The sequence below is a fragment of the Tachypleus tridentatus genome, chromosome 13, assembly GCF_004210375.1.
Source record: "Tachypleus tridentatus isolate NWPU-2018 chromosome 13, ASM421037v1, whole genome shotgun sequence".
NCBI lineage: Eukaryota > Metazoa > Arthropoda > Merostomata > Xiphosura > Limulidae > Tachypleus > Tachypleus tridentatus.
The window spans coordinates 38,989,992-39,007,404 of record NC_134837.1 but is presented as its reverse complement, the minus strand read 5'-3'; the positions used below and the strand labels follow the sequence as shown (position 1 = coordinate 39,007,404).

Sequence of the window (17,413 nt, the reverse complement as noted above, 5' to 3'; positions counted from 1 at the left end):
TGTTAAGAGAAAGCGAATTTTGCACTTCATATTTTCTAGCTGTAAAACTGTAGTATCCATGGAAACTTATGCACACTTTTACACAGAAGAAGTTTCGAGTTAGAAAAGCGTTAACATGCTGTTGTCTTTCACTGTAAGGATCAAAGCGGAAACTTAGCCTAGTCTTCAACGGATGTTGTCGCAATTGTAGCGCAATTAATTTACTCATGAGAATATTCTACGTCTTATGCGAGACAGGATAAGACGTAACGTTTGAGTCATATATATATATATATATACTTTCGAATTCAGATTGGAAATCTATTTTAATAATTTCCTTTACTAGTGGATTATCTTAGCCGACAGACTTACTGCTGAGCCACTGAGGGGGTCATATAAGAAGACATCTTATTGAAATTTTTTTTTACTTGTTTTGCAAAGTAACACAAGGGCTATCTGCGATGGCGATCCTATATTTTGAAGCTATATACTACAGGGAACGTAGCTAGTTAACACCCTACCGCCAACTCATGAGTTACTCTATACCAACGAATTGTAGGATTGACTAGCACATTTTAACACCCACACGACAGGAAGAACAAACATGTTAGATGACAGGTTTCTGTTCCACGACCAGTAAATTGCGACTGCTCTAACCTAACTAGCGGGTTATGTCAGTGTTGATTGGAAAAGATATGCAGAATATGACTGCATATATATTTTTGTGACTGACTGGATAAAATATGAATGATATGGGTATAGGTTTATCTTCGTTATTCAAGGCAATGTGCAGAATTATGGAGTAGTTTTGTCCTTGTTATTGAAGGCGATATGCAGGATAAGGTTATAATTTCATTTCTGTGGCTAAAGGCGATATGCAGGATAAGGTTATAATTTCATTTCTGTGGCTAAAGGCGATATGCAGGATAAGGTTATAATTTTATTTCTGTGGCTAAAGGCGATATGCAGGATAAGGTTATAATTTCATTTCTGTGGCTAAAGGCGATATGCAGGATAAGGTTATAATTTTGTTTTTGTGATTGAAGGCGATGTGCAGGATAAGGTTATAATTTCATTTTTGTGATTGAAGGCGATATGCAAGATAAGGTTATAATTTGATTTCTGTGGCTAAAGGCGATCATCAGGATAAGGTTATAATTTCGTTTCTGTTGTATCCATCGCGGAAAATTGAATCCCACATATTAGTGTCGTAAGCTTATCGCTGTCCCATGCAGACTTCGGTGCAGGTTTTGTTTGCAGGTTGTTGTTACACTAAGCTTCCACCATGAGGAGACCCAGCATGGGCAGGTGGTTACGACGCTCTACTGGTAATCTGAGGTTCGTGGTTTCGAATCTTCGTCATACCAAACGTGTTCGCCCTTTCAGCCGTAGAGATCAATCCCACTATACGTCGTTAAAGAGTAGCCCAAGAGTTGGCAGTGGATGGTGATGATTATCTGCCTTCAGTCAAGTCTTACACGACTAAATCGTGTATGGATAGTGCAGATAGTCCTCGTGTACCTTTGCACGAAATTCAAAAACAAACATACAAATAAACCTACTGTTCTTAATTCTAAATCCATGACACCGAAATTAGTAAAGTATTCGCTCGGAATCACAGTATAGTTGAAACTATTAAAGATTCAATCGTACATGAATCTTAAATCGTGCATAACTTAAAGATTTGGTTTTGGTTTGTTTTGTGCTAGCCGTCCCTAATTTAGTAGTGTAAGACTAGAGGGAAGGCAGCTAGTCATCACCACCCATCGCCAACTCTTGGGCTACTCTTTCACCAACGAATAGTGGGATTGACCGTAACATTATAACGCCTCCACGGCTGAAAGGGCGAGCACGTTTGGCGCGACGGGGATGCGAACCCGCGACCCTCAGATTACGAGTCGCACGCCTTAACACGCTTGGTCATGCCGGGCCCATACCTTACGTTTTAACCATATCATTGTGTCAACGGAGATATACACATAGTTGAAGAATTGTTATAATACACTCTATATCTAAGAATTTTTTGTTTTGAATTTTGCGCAAAGCTACTCGAGGGCTATCTGTGCTAGCCGTCCCTAATTTAGTAGTGTAAGACAAGAGGGAAGGCAGTTAGTCATCACCACCCATCGCCAACTCTTGGGCTACTCTTTCACCAACGAATAGTGGGATTGACCGTCACATTATAACGCCTCCACGGCTTAAAGGGCGAGCATGTTTGGTGCGACCGGGATTCGAACCCGCGACCCTCGGATTACGAGTCGAACGCCTTTACACGCTTGGCCATACCAGGCCCCAAAATCTAAGAATACTATAGTGACAGTTCTGTTGTGCTAAATGTATCAGCCACGCAAAATAAAGTTATTTTTTCATTCAATAGAAGGAAGGCAAGAAATGAAGACTGAATGAGTTAATCATTAAAACTGAGCGCGTACCTCGGCTTTAACTGATGTTATAAAAAAGGAGGAGATATTATTAAATCATTACAAAGACTGCTGTTCTTTGTTTGTTTTGAATTAAGCACAAAACTACACAATCAACTATCTGTGCTCTACCCACCACGGGTATCAAAACCCAGTTTCTAACGGTATGAGTGCGCAGACATACCGCTGTGCTACTGGGAGCGCTGTTCTTTGTTTAATAGTTTGATGTAAAAAGGGCGTATCATATTTACCCAGTTTTGATAAACTAGCGATTTGTCGCGTGAAGGGCGGATGTGCAAATAGGTTTATTTAGAAACAGTAGTAGGTGCTTACGACATAAAATAAAAATGAGGAAAGAGGGTCGGAAATGTAGAAATGAATCTGTTGATATTTTGTTTTAAAGAAAAATGTTGATAAAACGAGCGTATGAGTGAAAAATTTAAACTAAGAAGGAATTCGTGGTGCAGATTCGAACTCAGGGTCAGGTAACTTCTAACGTCGGTTATTAATGTTTGCCTTACTTTAAGCACACCATTCATAGTTTTAGATATATTTGTTACAAAATACTTATACACGCGTCAGTCAAAATGAAACACTAGAATTACGATTATACATCAATGAACAAAAGAAGTGATTGGGCATTTTGCTGAAATTATTCACGACGTTAATTTCACAGAAGTCAGGTTTCTATGGTGAGTTAGTTATGTTGTTTTGTTTTCTTTTTTTTATTATTATGGTCCATTATTATATGTTGTAATCTTTGTCATTTTTGTTTGTCTTTGAATTTCGCGCAAAGCTACACGACGGCTATCTGCGCTAGCCGTCCCTAATTTTGCAGTGATAAAACTAAAGGAAAGACCACCAGTCATCACTACCCACTGTCAACTCTTGGGGCTACTCTTTTACCAACGAATAGTGAGATTGACTGTTACATTATAACGCCCCCAGGGCTGAAAGGGCGAGCATAATAGGTACGTGATTAACATAGTCCTCAGTACCACTCTCCTGTGAATATATATTTAAGAAAAATAAATCGAGCAGGCCACCAAGCACTAAACGTTTAGAATTAATATAACATATATAGTTATAAATATCTTTATATAAATAGATTTAAAGAATAAGTAAATGAAGAATTCGAGACAATATATGGACATTGCCCTGAAAAGGGCTGGAGTACTGTTGGTTAGCCTGTTCCTCAAGCACTACAACTACAACATAGTAAGTAGTAGCTGAAAATAAAAGTTACAGATGGAGAAAGAGGTCTTTTGCACCTGACCCTCCTGGGTATCAAAATTTCCCACATACCCATAAAGAAGAAGCGAAGCCACCTGGCCATGCCGGGCCGTAGACAATGATGCTGATATCTAGCTGCCTTCCCTCTGGTTAGTAATTCACAAAATAAAGACGATTAAGCCTAAATCCTAGATGTCTCTATCTGGCTATTTATCTTATGAGAACATACGGTGATTTCGAGCTAAACGTTCCTGTTCTTCTTCACAAGAATCTGATGAGTTTAAAAAGGAGGAGCTTTCATTGAAAATTATATTGTGTTGAATATTTTTTGAAAAATAAATTTATTTCTTCATTACAAATATTTAAGTTATTTCTTAGATAAAGTATTTTCGAATATTTTAATCCCGCTGTTTTTGATGATCTTTCTTTTCGACTCCTCTCTCTTATACCAGATTCCAAAATACGTATCGGAAATTTATTAAAGGAAAGTAACTTAGTTGTCAAATGAAATGGAGATGTATTACTGTTTGTTGTACAAACTGGAATCCCAGAAGCTCTTTTAATTATCCTGTGGGGGCAAGATACACACACCGGTGGGAACTAAAAACTTACTTTATTTTCCGAATGACCTGTCGATGTAAAACACCATTAAAAGAATTTCAATATGCTGAGATTCCTAAAGGTGTATATATAAGCCAGTAGATGGCAGCACATAACTAAACTTTCGAGTGCTAATTGGTTTTGTATTTTATTATATGATGCTAACTAAACCTAAAATTAATAAAACATATTCAAAATTTCCTGTCTTCTGAATGCTTTCTTGTAAATTCAGGTCGTTAGTCTTAAAAATTAATTTATTGTTATGTGACATACGGTATATAAGAAAACCGTTTTACTTAAATTAAGTAACGGGGAAAAATCTACTTAATAGAAACACAAAACGCTCTTTATTTTTTTAGCTATTTCAGTTTACAAACATTTGAAAAAAATACCTTGTTGATTTTCGTTACATGTTTTAATAAAGTTAAAATAAGCGACGTGTATCTGTTTTAAGCACAAAGCTTTACAATTTATTATCTGGTTTCTTTTCATCACAGGAATAGAACGCTGGATTTTTGCATCGTTAGTTTGTAAAGTTGCTTCCACTTTACCGGGAAATGCTTAACGTGTAACGAAAATTGATTAAGTGAAAGGCTCAAAAGAAATACAGATAGGTTTGTTTTTTTGTTTTTGAATTTCGCACAAAGCTACTCGAGGGCTATCTGTGCTAGCCGTCCCTAATTTAGAAGTGTAAGACTAGAGGGAAGGCAGCTAGTCATCACCACCCACCGCCAACTCTTGTACCAACGAATAGTGGGATTGACCGTCACATTATAACGCCCCCACGGCTGGGAGGGCGAACATGTTTGGCACGACGGGGATGCGAACCCGCGACTCTCCCACAGATAGGTGCTAAGGTGTGTGTGCTCTATGATATAACTTGGTTCTATTGTCTCCTCAATGAATGTATTGTGACCTGTAGAGTTGAAGCTAGTAGCCACTCCTTAGTAAACGTAGTCATGAGCATCCGCAGGGAAGGACAAGAAGGGGCACTTATCCCTTCTGGGAAGTGATAAACATAAGTCTTTATTTATTCGCTCAGTATATGAATTTTCTATTCAATTCACAATTTCACACACTACTTCCCCCTTCCCCAGAAAAATTTCTACGGACTCCCATGCTCTTGGTTATTGTTTTGTTTTTTCTCTTTCACTTAAATTGATACCTCTATTATATATAATTGAGTTTCATTGTTATACCGCTAGAGGGATGACTGATTTAAAAAGGCGCAGAAAAATGCGAAGCGTGCTTAGACGGCACGACCGTCTACGATCGTCAAAACTAGAATGCTGGCGTACTTATTTCTTTTGAATGTGCGGGTCAGTGTTCGTTCGGCCAATCACACGCTTTGGAACAATATTTCTTGTACCCAGTGGCCAACTGGATTGAGCTTTAGTATAGAAGCTCTTATGACAGTAACTCTCATATAAACTCAGTAGCAAAGTGGATTAAGTTTCACTGATACAGTTGCTCAAGCTGGCGAGGCTCTGGGTACACTTCGCATTTAGCAGCTTGAGATTCAAGTAAAGCAGTTTCAAACTTGCGTTCGTGCGTTATTATAGGAGCACGTGGTTTAAGAGTACGTACGAATAAAGGTAGGCGTACAGGTTAAAACCATACGCATCCGTCTTAGAAATATTACGTGTACACATTGAGAAGCTGAAGAGCAAACGATAGTCTGCACAACGATGGTTCGTTCCCTTCCCGCGGTGTTGTTAACCGCGGGTCTGGGACTTTTGACCTCTGCCGGTACCCTCTTCCGTGATTCACGGCAAGGTAGGAAATACGTTCAGTTTTCATTGTATTTTCTCATTCAACAAAAATAATTTTAATATTTCACCTGTTCAATTCCGTTTACCATTACCATATCTTCACGAATATAGCACTTGATTAACAGTGTATACTTAATAGTAATTATCAGAATACTTTGTGGACAGGTGTTACAACTTACTATATACATGAGTACTTTGATATTGAGAATTTACGTCTACATTAATTTGAATATTTCAAAATTGGAAAATTCTCTTATTTTTTGTGCAGACTGTTGAATAATTACAGGTTTTATTCCTTTTTTTTCCTTTGAGGTAAATATTAGTCTTTATAAATATATTATACAATTCCCCTATAATCAGAAGTAATGTTTATTTTTCACTACGAAAGGCGAATCCTTGTGAAAGTTTGCTTTATAATTTTGCGCAAAGCTACTCGAGGGCTCTCTGCGCTAGCCGTCCCTAATTTAGCAGTGTAAGACTAGAGGGAAGGCAGCTAGTCATCACCACCCACCGCCAACTCTTGGGCTACTCTTTTACCAACGAATAGTGGGATTGGCTGTCACATTATAACGCCCCCACGGCTGAAAGGGCGAGCAGGTTTGGTGCGACCGGGATTCGAACCCGCGACCCTTGGATTACGAGTCGAACGCCTTAACACACTTGGCCATGCTGGGCACCAAAATTCAGCACAAAGGTACACGAGGAGCTATTTGTGCTCTGCCCACGATATGTATTGAAACCCGGTTTCTAGCGGTGTGAGTCTAAATACATACCGCTGTGCCACTGGGGGACCGTTGTGAAAGATTATTGTAAGTTTCCCATTTATTGATAAGCCGGTCTCAAACAAGTCACTTCAAAATAAACCTTCTTTCCTTCCGCATAATTACGTAGTGATAGTATATTTAGTTTAAAATTCCCAAAGAGGAGAATATAGGCCTTGAAGCCGACATTCTACATGCGATATAAACCACGTATTTAGTGAAGGCTGCAAGAAGTAGTCTAGTATCGCTGAGAATGAGTGACGTAGAGCACGTTTTCTCTAGCTCGAGCAAGATAAAGGTCTAATACGTGCCAGACTCTTGATGTTAAATTCGGACAAAAGCGATAGCTTAAACCGAGATAGAAGCTTGTTAAGCTACACAGCTTCAAAGGCGCCGGTAAGAAGATGACCAGACGTTCCGTAGTAGTGTTTGTAGAACGAACAAGGAGCAACTCATTACCTCGTCAAAGACATAATATGCTTAATACTGCGCCTCGTAACTGTCAATAAACACGGCAAACTCGTAACCAAAGAAAACTGGCGTTGTGAGAATTAGAAATTTTACACCATATAATACATAAAATGTTATATACACATTCTATCAATAAGGAAAATAACGTGTTTTTAAGAAACCCGATTTCGTAGAAAGACGATAACTTTTAACCTTGATAAGGTACAACTATGTATAAGGAAATACACACACGCACAAAAAGTAGACAGTCCTATTAACTTACCCACCATGTGCAGAAGTCCGTTGATGAGGCTAGTATTTTACGGTTTATTTTTGTTGTAATTAAATGCAAAATTTCCTAGTGCTTGAAGGTAAATGTACACTTACGAATTTATTTTGAGCATTATTTTTTTAGGTTTTACATTAAAAAAGTACACTTTATTAGTTTAGAAAGAGATATTTAGTTTAATGTTATATAGCTTTTGTGCAATAATAATAATAAATGAAAAACTGAAAATTATATCAGGAAAAATGGCCTGTAATATGCACCGATAATTATCAGATCAAGAGAGATTAAAGAAATTTGTACCATAATAAAGAGAGAAACAAATACATCAAAATAAAAAAAAAAAGCAAACCCAATCTTAAACTAGTATAGAACATAAACCGTAAATTAAAACAAACCAAGCTTTAGGATGTCGAGAAGAAAATATGCAGAAACTAAAACTGACCAATAACGTATTTCGTGAAAAAATATAAATAAGTGTGAGAACAAATTATAATGAACTTTACAGCTAGAGATGATCACCCAAAACAAACCAAAGGACAAACATCGAGAAGGAAAAAATGTTTGAAGTACAAACAATATAATTTGTAATTATGCAAGACGTGTTCAAAAGCCAAATAAACAAGAACTTACGTTTTTAAAAAAAAACAAAATTTTGTTAGATTTAACACAGCCTGATTTTGACGAGATTCAATGTTTTAGGTATTTCTATATTAATACGGAGTGTGGCAATCTACGGATTAAAACCGTAGATCACAAGTACGTCACAACAATTCATGATAAATGAAAAGCCAAGTTGGCGTAAGACATCCACTTGACTGGTCATAAAAACTAACTGATATACCGGTACTCAGGATTTTTTAGTTTTCGGGTCTGAATTCAATTCCCGGCTCAGTTACTGCTTTATGAATTAAGTATTGAGTTCCTTTAATATTCATTTGTTTGTTTGTTTTTGAATTTCGCACAAAGCTACTCGAGGGCTATCTGCGCTAGCCGTCCCTAATTTATCAGTGTAAGACTAGAAGGAAGGCAGCTAGTCATCACCATTCACCACCAACTCTTTTACCAATGAACAGTAGGATTGACCGTTACATTATAACGTCCCCAAATCTGAAAGGGCGAGCATGTTTGGTGTAACGGGGATTCGAAGCCACGACCCTCAGATTTCGAGGAGTCAAGTGCCTTAACCATCTGACTTGTCGGGCCTTAATATTCGTAAATAAGTTATTACATTTCACTACTTACATCCCTTTAAACACTAATCGTATCTTCTATGTGTACACGTCATCATGTAGGAAGATTATCATAAGTCAATTCAGAATCTTACAAGTGCGAAGGGTGTGCAAAGCATTCTGGAATGTTATTAGGATAGACAAATTGACATTAATATAAGTACGATGTAACTAGTACGCGAAATTCTACCAAGACGATGTATATTTATTTTGCACAGCAGATTATAAATTAAAAGATGTGAATTATTATACCTTTATTATCATACAGGTACATTGTGAATAGCAAGTACAGTTGAAAATTCTGAAGTCGTTGAAGATGTAACAGAAACTTTAATATTTAGTCTGAGGCAAAAATATACATAACGAGGCTTACCGTAATTAACTCATTATGATAATTTTGTAAATGTGATAGAAGGCCCAACCACACATTTTTTTTTTTTTTTTAAAGCAGTGAAATAAATTCATGCAGAATCGAAATACAAGACATTCTACACTCTTGTACCTAGTCGAAACACTCGGACCTAATTAGAAACCATGTTTGAACTACTCTCGTTTGCAGAACTCACGCATCAAATTCGAAGCAAACATTAACTAGGTGGCGAACAATATCGTAGTGGCAATAGAAAATCTATTATAAGAACCACCATTTTAGAATTAAAACAATTAGACAAGCAAAATTAGTTTAAGTAAATTAAAAAAATAGTACTGAATTGCTTTAATAACTAAAAACATAGCAGTAGTATTACTTAAGATAACACGGTGTTACTGGGATGTGTGTATGAATACATATATTATACACATAACTACCAAATGGTCGTTTATGTTAAAGATGGCAAATACTTTCGTAAGAAGCTTGAAATCGTTAGTTGTTGTCAGTTTTCATAGCAAAATATATTTTAATACGTAAAACAAAATTACACTGCAATAACTTTACTGATAAAAAGCGTAAAAAATGTAGAATTTACTAAATTTACCAGATCTGTTTCTTTCACGATCCATCAAATCGATGTGGATTTATGTTATTACTTCGTAAGAGTCCAAGCGATGTTCCAATTGGGGAACGTTTTTCTTAAATGCAAGACACAATACTCACAATTTGACGTAACTTTCGCTGGCGAGAGTTTATCTCGAGTGGTTCTTATACACCGGAAGTCATTATTGTTGATTGGGGGAACTTCTGCACTCGTAACTACGAACTAGCTTATTTAATCTTTAATCTTTTCAATGTCAGCTCATGACATAAGATACGTTTTTAGTGTGAAGATAATTATTCATTATTGAACCACGCTTAATTATAAATATAATCCCTGCTAAATTTACCCTCCCTTAAAAAGCTTTATGTTAAAACATTGTGCCATTCATTGTCATATTTATCCACAATACAGAGAATAACAACAAACTTTTAGATGAAATAAAATGATTTGATAATGAAAAGGTTTGGCTTAAACACTAAATCATACAGTTTTTATTTATATAGCAAAGTCAAATCAGGCAAAATGTAGACCACATAAATATCTAGCAAGACACAGTGTGACAGAAAAAAAAATATCTACAACAGCAGGCCAGATTTCACGAGAAAATTTAAAAAACTGCTTGGGTTCTAGGATACATATTCAGCTGTAATATATACACGAGCCCACTTACAAAGTTTTGTTAAACGAGTTTTAGGCCAATTGGATGTTTTGCAACCAAATACGTAAAGTTCATAGGAGTGAAAACGTTTTTGTTTTTTTAACTACGAAAAGTTGAAGTTTATACTGTAGTGCTTTTAAACTCCCGAAGTTAAATACATTTCTTAAACAAACTTTTAAATAACTGATTGAGCAAAAATTTATGCTTTACTACAGTAACAGAGCTCACAATATCTGAAAGTGAAACAATATCTTGTTATTTTATCAGCTCACACTCGTCTTTGCATATCGCTTACAAACATCAGGCCCGGCATGGCCAAGCGTGTTGAGGCGTGCGACTCGTAATCTGAGGGTCGCGGGTTCGCATCCCGGTGGCGCCAAACATGCTTGCCCTTTCAGCCGTGGGGGCGTTATAATGTGACGGTCAATCCCACTATTCGTTGGTAAAAGAGTAGCCCAAGAGTTGGCGGTGGGTCGTGATGACTAGCTAGCTGCCTTCCCTCTAGTCTTACATCGCTAAATTAGGGACGCTTAGCGCAGAAGGCCCGGCATGGCCAAGCGCGTTAAGGCGTGCGACTCGTAATCTGAGGGTCGCGGGTTCGTATCCGTGTCGCGCCAAACATGCTCGCCCTCCCAGCCGTGGGGGCGTTATAATGTGACGGTCAATCCCACTATTCGTTGGTAAAAGAGTAGCCCAAGAGTTGGTGGTGGGTGGTGATGACTAGCTAGCTGCCTTCCCTCTAGTCTTACACTGCTAAATTAGGGACGGCTAGCACAGGTAGCCCTCGAGTAGCTTTGTGCGAAATTAAAAAACAAACAAACATCATACTGAATTTGAAAGAAAATTCCTAAGATAATTATTGTCTCCCCCAGTAGCAAAGTAGTATGTTTGCATATATATAACGCTGAAAACCGAGTTTTGATACCTGTGATGGGCAGAGCATAGATAGCCCACTGTGTAACTGTCATAATTACGAAAAAACAACAACAAAATAGTTAGTGTTTGGGCTATAAAATGACGGGTAAAATAACACTTATAACAACAAAGGAAATAGATACTGAATTTTAAGGAATCACACAAATGATATTAACTTTACAAAAGTTAAAACAGGATGTTGACGCAACAACTAAATCAAAACCTTGCAACGAGTATTTTGTTTTACGCCAAAAACATTCGAAATGTGCCTAAAATTCAACACTTTTAATTCAACAATAGAACTTTGAAACAAAAAAAAATTAAGAAACAAAAATAACCAGAAAGGAAAAATTTCGAAAAGGCGTTGCCAACTATCTGTTTGGTAATAAAAACTTTTATTCGAGATGTTCCTCTTAATTATAATTCGCGACACTCTAAGTGATCTTCAGTTTCAAGTTATTCCTGTTAATTATGATTCGCGGCACATTGAGTAAACTTCAATCTATTCTCTACGTTATAATATCTCAGTTAATTTGGTTTTCATATATTATTTGGCGTTTATCAGGTTGCTAAGTCTGTTTGCACCGCGGGCGTTTATCTAGTTTCTAGGTTTATTTACACCATGGACTTCCGGAAAGATTTCGCTACGATTTTGGAAATGAGTAAAAGAGAAGACAGGCTGATCCATTGTGAAGAGTAGGTTCATGAAATCACCTTTTCCTTCTTCCAAACGCCTCCCCTGAAGGCAAGAAATATGTTTGGGACCATTGATTAGCAAGGTTACAGTAAACAGCTACAGAGGCTGATTTAGGGCGAGCTCATCATAGGAATAACAGCCAATACACCAATCAGGAACAGGCAGGACACAATCATAAGTGAGATTGTCAAGTGAAGAAGTTAGTGCGGAAATGAACGTTGTAGCTTCTGTACTAATGATTACCTAAAAATCAACTTGGTCATCATTACAGCTAATTAGATATGCTTTTCTTACTTTCGTACTCGACGATTAAAATGCAATGGTCAATTTGCTACCCGTACTATTAACAGTATTTGAGAACGTAACTCATATAATATTTCGCAACATATATAGAAAATATAATTGAATACAGTAAGTGTTGTGACCAATACTGTTAATGGAAGTAACAACAAAATCTGTTGACTCAAACTATTGTAATAGAAGTTAATTTCTCTGAAAAGTGTAATCTGATATGATGCCTGACTTCTCTCCAATCAATTCCCCTAGCTCAGTATTATGAGCAACCTTAACATTCCCCTAGCTCAGTATTATGAGCAACCTTAACATTCCCCTTAGCTCAGTATTATGAGCAACCTTAACATTCCCCTTAGCTCAGTATTATGAGCAACCTTAACATTCCCCTTAGCTCAGTATTATGAGCAACCTTAACATTCCCCTAGCTCAGTATTGTGAGCAATCTTAACATTCTCCCTAGCTCAGTATTGTGAGCAATCTTAACATTCTCCCTAGCTCAGTATTGTGAGCAACCTTAACATTCCCCCTAGCTCAGTATTGTGAGCAATCTTAACATTCCCCCTAGCTCAGTATTATGAGTAACTTTAATATTCCCCTAGCTCAGTATTGTGAGCAACCTTAACATTCTCCATAGCTCAGTATTGTGAGCAACCTTAACATTCCCCCTAGCTTAGTATTGTGAGCAATCTTAACATTCCCCTAGCTCAGTATTATGAGCAACCTTAACATTCCCCCTAGCTCAGTATTGTGAGCAATCTTAACATTCTCCCTAGCTCAGTATTGTGAGCAACCTTAACATTCCCCTAGCTCAGTATTGTGAGCAACCTTAACATTCCCCCTAGCTCAGTATTGTGAGCAATCTTAACATTCCCCCTAGCTCAGTATTATGAGTAACTTTAATATTCCCCCTAGCTCAGTATTGTGAGCAACCTTAACATTCTCCATAGCTCAGTATTGTGAGCAATCTTAATCATTCACCCTAGCTCAGTATTATGAGCAACCTTAACATTCCCCCAGCTCAGTGTTATGAGCAACCTTAACATCCCCTTAGCTCAGTATTATGAGCAATCTTAACATTCTCCCTAGCTCAGTATTATGAGTAACTTTAATACATTCTAGATCTTGTGCCAGGAAGCTTTTGATACTATTAAAATGTTGTACATTATGCTGATCTAGCTCACTAAAAAATAAATAAAAACGCGGAGGTTTTTATGCCTCTAGAAGTAATATGTGTAACATTGTCATCTTTATCACTGGGTGGGACGTGCCACTAAATAATTTATAGGCAATCGCCTAACTCTCATAGCAGTAGTTGGTGGAAGACTGTTTCCTTCAAATACCACAATAAAATTCCAGATATTAATGGACGATCCGTGGACTATGAGCGAAACGTTGAACAACAAGGATGCGTTATCTTTGTCATACAAACTCCCCTCGAATTTATTCACACCGATTTTTGGGGATATCTGATATAACTGATTGATAGCCAGTAGCAGATTGAGACAACAAGCAAAGACCTTTCAGTCCTCTAGTGGTGTGATTAGTTTCAGTAAAGTGGTAGCAATGTGAAATCACTTTAGATCCAAAACAACAACACTACTAACCAACTTCCGGACATTGACGATAGAAATAGTTATTATAACATCTAAGATTTATTCAAGTGTAATTAATTGCTCTTACCGAATATGATATTTACAAATCATAAAATTACTTTATACTGTTGTATAGATACAGTAGGGGCTGTAACAGATGAAAAATCGAAATAGGTTGTCTATACAACTGAAGAAAAATCACTTGAACTACACTGGAAGTATCTGAAGTGAATGTTATGTTAGGTGGACGACCTTAACAGTTATCCTTACCCATGGATACTTCCACAACCCAACTATCCATACAACTGAAGAAAAATCACTTGAACTACACTGGAAATATCTAAAGTGAATGTTGTTTTAGGTAGACGATCTTACAGTCATTTTATCCATGGATACTTCCATAATTCCAGCAGAAACTAATGGGACGGGCCTGGAAGACTTATTCATGAATATGAAAGGCTCAACAGTACTATGAGACAACATGACAAAGTATCTTGGCACAAGTACAATAGTAGTTAAATATAAGCAATCCCTAGGGGTATTCGGAGCAGCAAAGGATTCACGTATGAAGCAGAATGCCCTGTTAATAAATTAGTATTTGCACAAAATTAATTCTAACAAAGAAAGAAAAAGTAGTTAAGCCTAATCTATAAAAGCTAACCTTTAGCACATCTGCACTTATTCGTTTGTCTGTTTTTTTTTCTTTTGTATATTTTTGCTTGCTACTGTATGACAAGATTGCGATTTGACGGGGGACGATATTTGGTTACGTACGACCGTGAACTATAGTGATAGCGACAAAACATCAGCGCCGTCCAGTGTCAGTAATTGTGTCAATGTAAATATTATTTCTCCTACGTTGGGCCCGGCATGACCAGGCGGTTAAGGCGTTCGACTCGTAATCTGAGAGTCGCGGGTTCGAATCCCCGTCGCACCAAACATGCTCGCCCTTTCAGCCGTGGGAGCGTTATAATGTGATGGTCAATCCCTCTATTCGTTGATTAAAGAGTAGCCCAAGAGTTGGCGGTGGGTGGTGATGATTAGCTGTCTTCCCTCTAGTTTTACACTGCTAAATTGAGGACGGCTAGCGCAGATTGCCCTCATGTTGCTTGGCGCGAAATTCATAAGAAAGCAAACAAACAACATAGTCCCACGTGTTGTGACCCAGTATTATATATAAACAAATTGAAGTGAAGGGTCAACTACACTACAGACGAGTAGGCACTAAACATGAACGGAATAATTAAAAATATGAAAAAAATACAACATTGAAAAACCCAACAAGACTGAACTTTAATTCTAAGTTTTAGATTATTATTGTGTTTTTTTTATTCGTATAAACCTTTAATTTTGAAATATAAACTTTTTTTTTAACAAGAAGACTTCCAAACCTGTTTATCACGTAAGATTTGAACTGAGGTTACAATGAAATCGTACTATTGACTTTAGATTTACTGTATTGAAACTTAAGTGTATTTCTTAAAACTGTTTTTGAAGTATACGCGAAATATACACAACTAGCTACTTTCCTACGTGCTTTGAATCTAAAGAGAAAATCTATATATAAAAGGGATTTGTTTTTCAGTTAAAATTGTGTGTTCTCTTTTAAATGTATTTTTTTTTCTCGTTTTAATTCAATTCTGATTTTTATATATACAGGGTGTTTGGAAAGTCACTGTGCAGTTTTGTGTGTTAATAAATACATAAGTGCATAGTGACTTTCCGAACACCCTGTAGAATATTTACAGTTTCTCTGGTATTTCGTCACGAAATAATACGACATTTACGCTTTATTGATGTGTATCTGGGCCATAACGTAGCCTTGAGTTTTAATTTAATTAATAACAACTTTAATAGATTTTTACATAGATAATTTTTATTATCAGTTTGAATTGCGTAATTAGAATACACAGCAAAGCACCCACGTTTTAACATATAACAACACCATTGATAAAAATTACAAAATAATATTTAAGATTTTTCATGTGTCGAAAGTCAAAATACACAATTAAATTTTTTATTTTAGACTTTGGCCAGATCAATATTTAGAGTTTAAACACAAAGCTGTGGACAATTAGATGCCCACAGACTTTTTGTTAACTTTTAGCATCGTGTAAACATGTGAAATAGTATTTTAATTTTAGTAAGTTGTATTATTTGAGACATCTACATATATATTGCCTTTCAATTTTATTTTATTTTTCTAGTTTTAGGCTATAGTTGCTTGGTTTGGTCCTTACCGGATCCTGCTTTAAAACTAATCACTAATGGTAAAAGATTTTGGAGTACAGTTGAACTGAACGTTTCGCTCAGCGATATCTAAATATTGTAATCTTAATCATTTGCATTTTTCTTTTTATTTTAGCTGATTTTTTTAATTCTATGAAGAGCTATGAATTGGTAATCCCTCAAAAGGTGACATCTGACGGAAGTTTTATAAGTCATCACCTGCCTCATCACTACTCATGGAATAATCTTCCCAGAATAAAACGTTCACCCAGAAACGGTATTGTGCATTATCGTATAAATCTGGCTCAGAACGACCTGTATTTGGAACTACAGCCTAATTATAAGTTGTTTGCTCCAGGTATGGTTATCGAACGGCGGTCTTCAAATTTAAATAGTACTAAAAACACGCATATAAAGTTAGGTCCAGCTTCCATGTGCTGGTTTCAGGGCACTGTACGAAACGTCAGTGACTCCCAGGTAGCTATGTCAGCATGTGATGGACTGGTAAGTTTGTTTCTTTATTTTGAATTCTGGTTTATTCTCATTCAACATTTATTTATTTGTTACTGGTAAAAAAAATAGGTGTTTGTTTTATCATTATTATTATTACTTTGTACATTACTGGATTCGTATCTGTTTAAGTATTTAAACTTGGCACCAGTAGAAAAAAACGTTGTAGAATAGACGAGTTTAATAAAGTATTGAGGGTTGGACTAATGGTGTACATGTTAACATAGAATTATCTAATCAGAAGTAAATATTACAAACTTTGATAGCGTAGTTAAAACATTCTTTTAATATGTAAGATAATATTATTCTTGGATACTATAAGTTTTAAATAATTTATATGACTATTTAGTTTTATTATCAGGATTACATCCAACTTCAATGTGGCACGTTTTTCAAAATAGTTAAACATCTGATCTGTCTTTACATATTCCATATAATTTTCTTCTATTTTAAAATAAAACCATAAACTGTGGGACAAAAACAACAACAAAAATCTGAACTCTCACAACTTATGTAAGGCTTAGTTTCTTTAACAGATTTAAAAGTTTAAATCCCATGTAACCGATGTCACGTGGCTCTTGAGATTATAAAGATTGGAAGAACAAAAGCTACTTTGAGTTTCCACGCTCTTTTATTTCTCTTATTTTATTTTTACGTAATAACTCTAAGTTATTATAAGTACACGATAAAATAAATCAAAGTTGGTGCTGTTTCTTAACGTTAAAAGGCTACTTATGTATATATGAAAATGGGTTTAATATATGCGTGTAATATGTACAACATCGTGTAAAAGCAGTGACGAGGTCGTTTG

General features: G+C 36.3%; 1 protein-coding gene and 1 long non-coding RNA gene across 3 annotated transcripts in view; one reads left to right on the top strand and one right to left on the bottom strand.

Annotated features, from left to right (window-relative positions):
• LOC143240433 (uncharacterized) overlaps window positions 1-17,413 on the bottom strand; it is a 53,789-nt gene that overhangs the window by 21,046 nt on the left and 15,330 nt on the right. The gene's annotated exons all lie outside the window — the stretch shown is intronic.
• LOC143240431 (A disintegrin and metalloproteinase with thrombospondin motifs 6-like) overlaps window positions 5,486-17,413 on the top strand; it is a 118,431-nt gene continuing 106,503 nt past the window's right edge. The window contains exons 1-2 of the mRNA XM_076482853.1: window positions 5,486-6,008; window positions 16,229-16,596. Coding sequence (XP_076338968.1) covers window positions 5,921-6,008; window positions 16,229-16,596 — 456 coding nt within the window. The 5' untranslated portion in view covers window positions 5,486-5,920. The remainder of the gene's footprint in view (window positions 6,009-16,228; window positions 16,597-17,413) is intronic.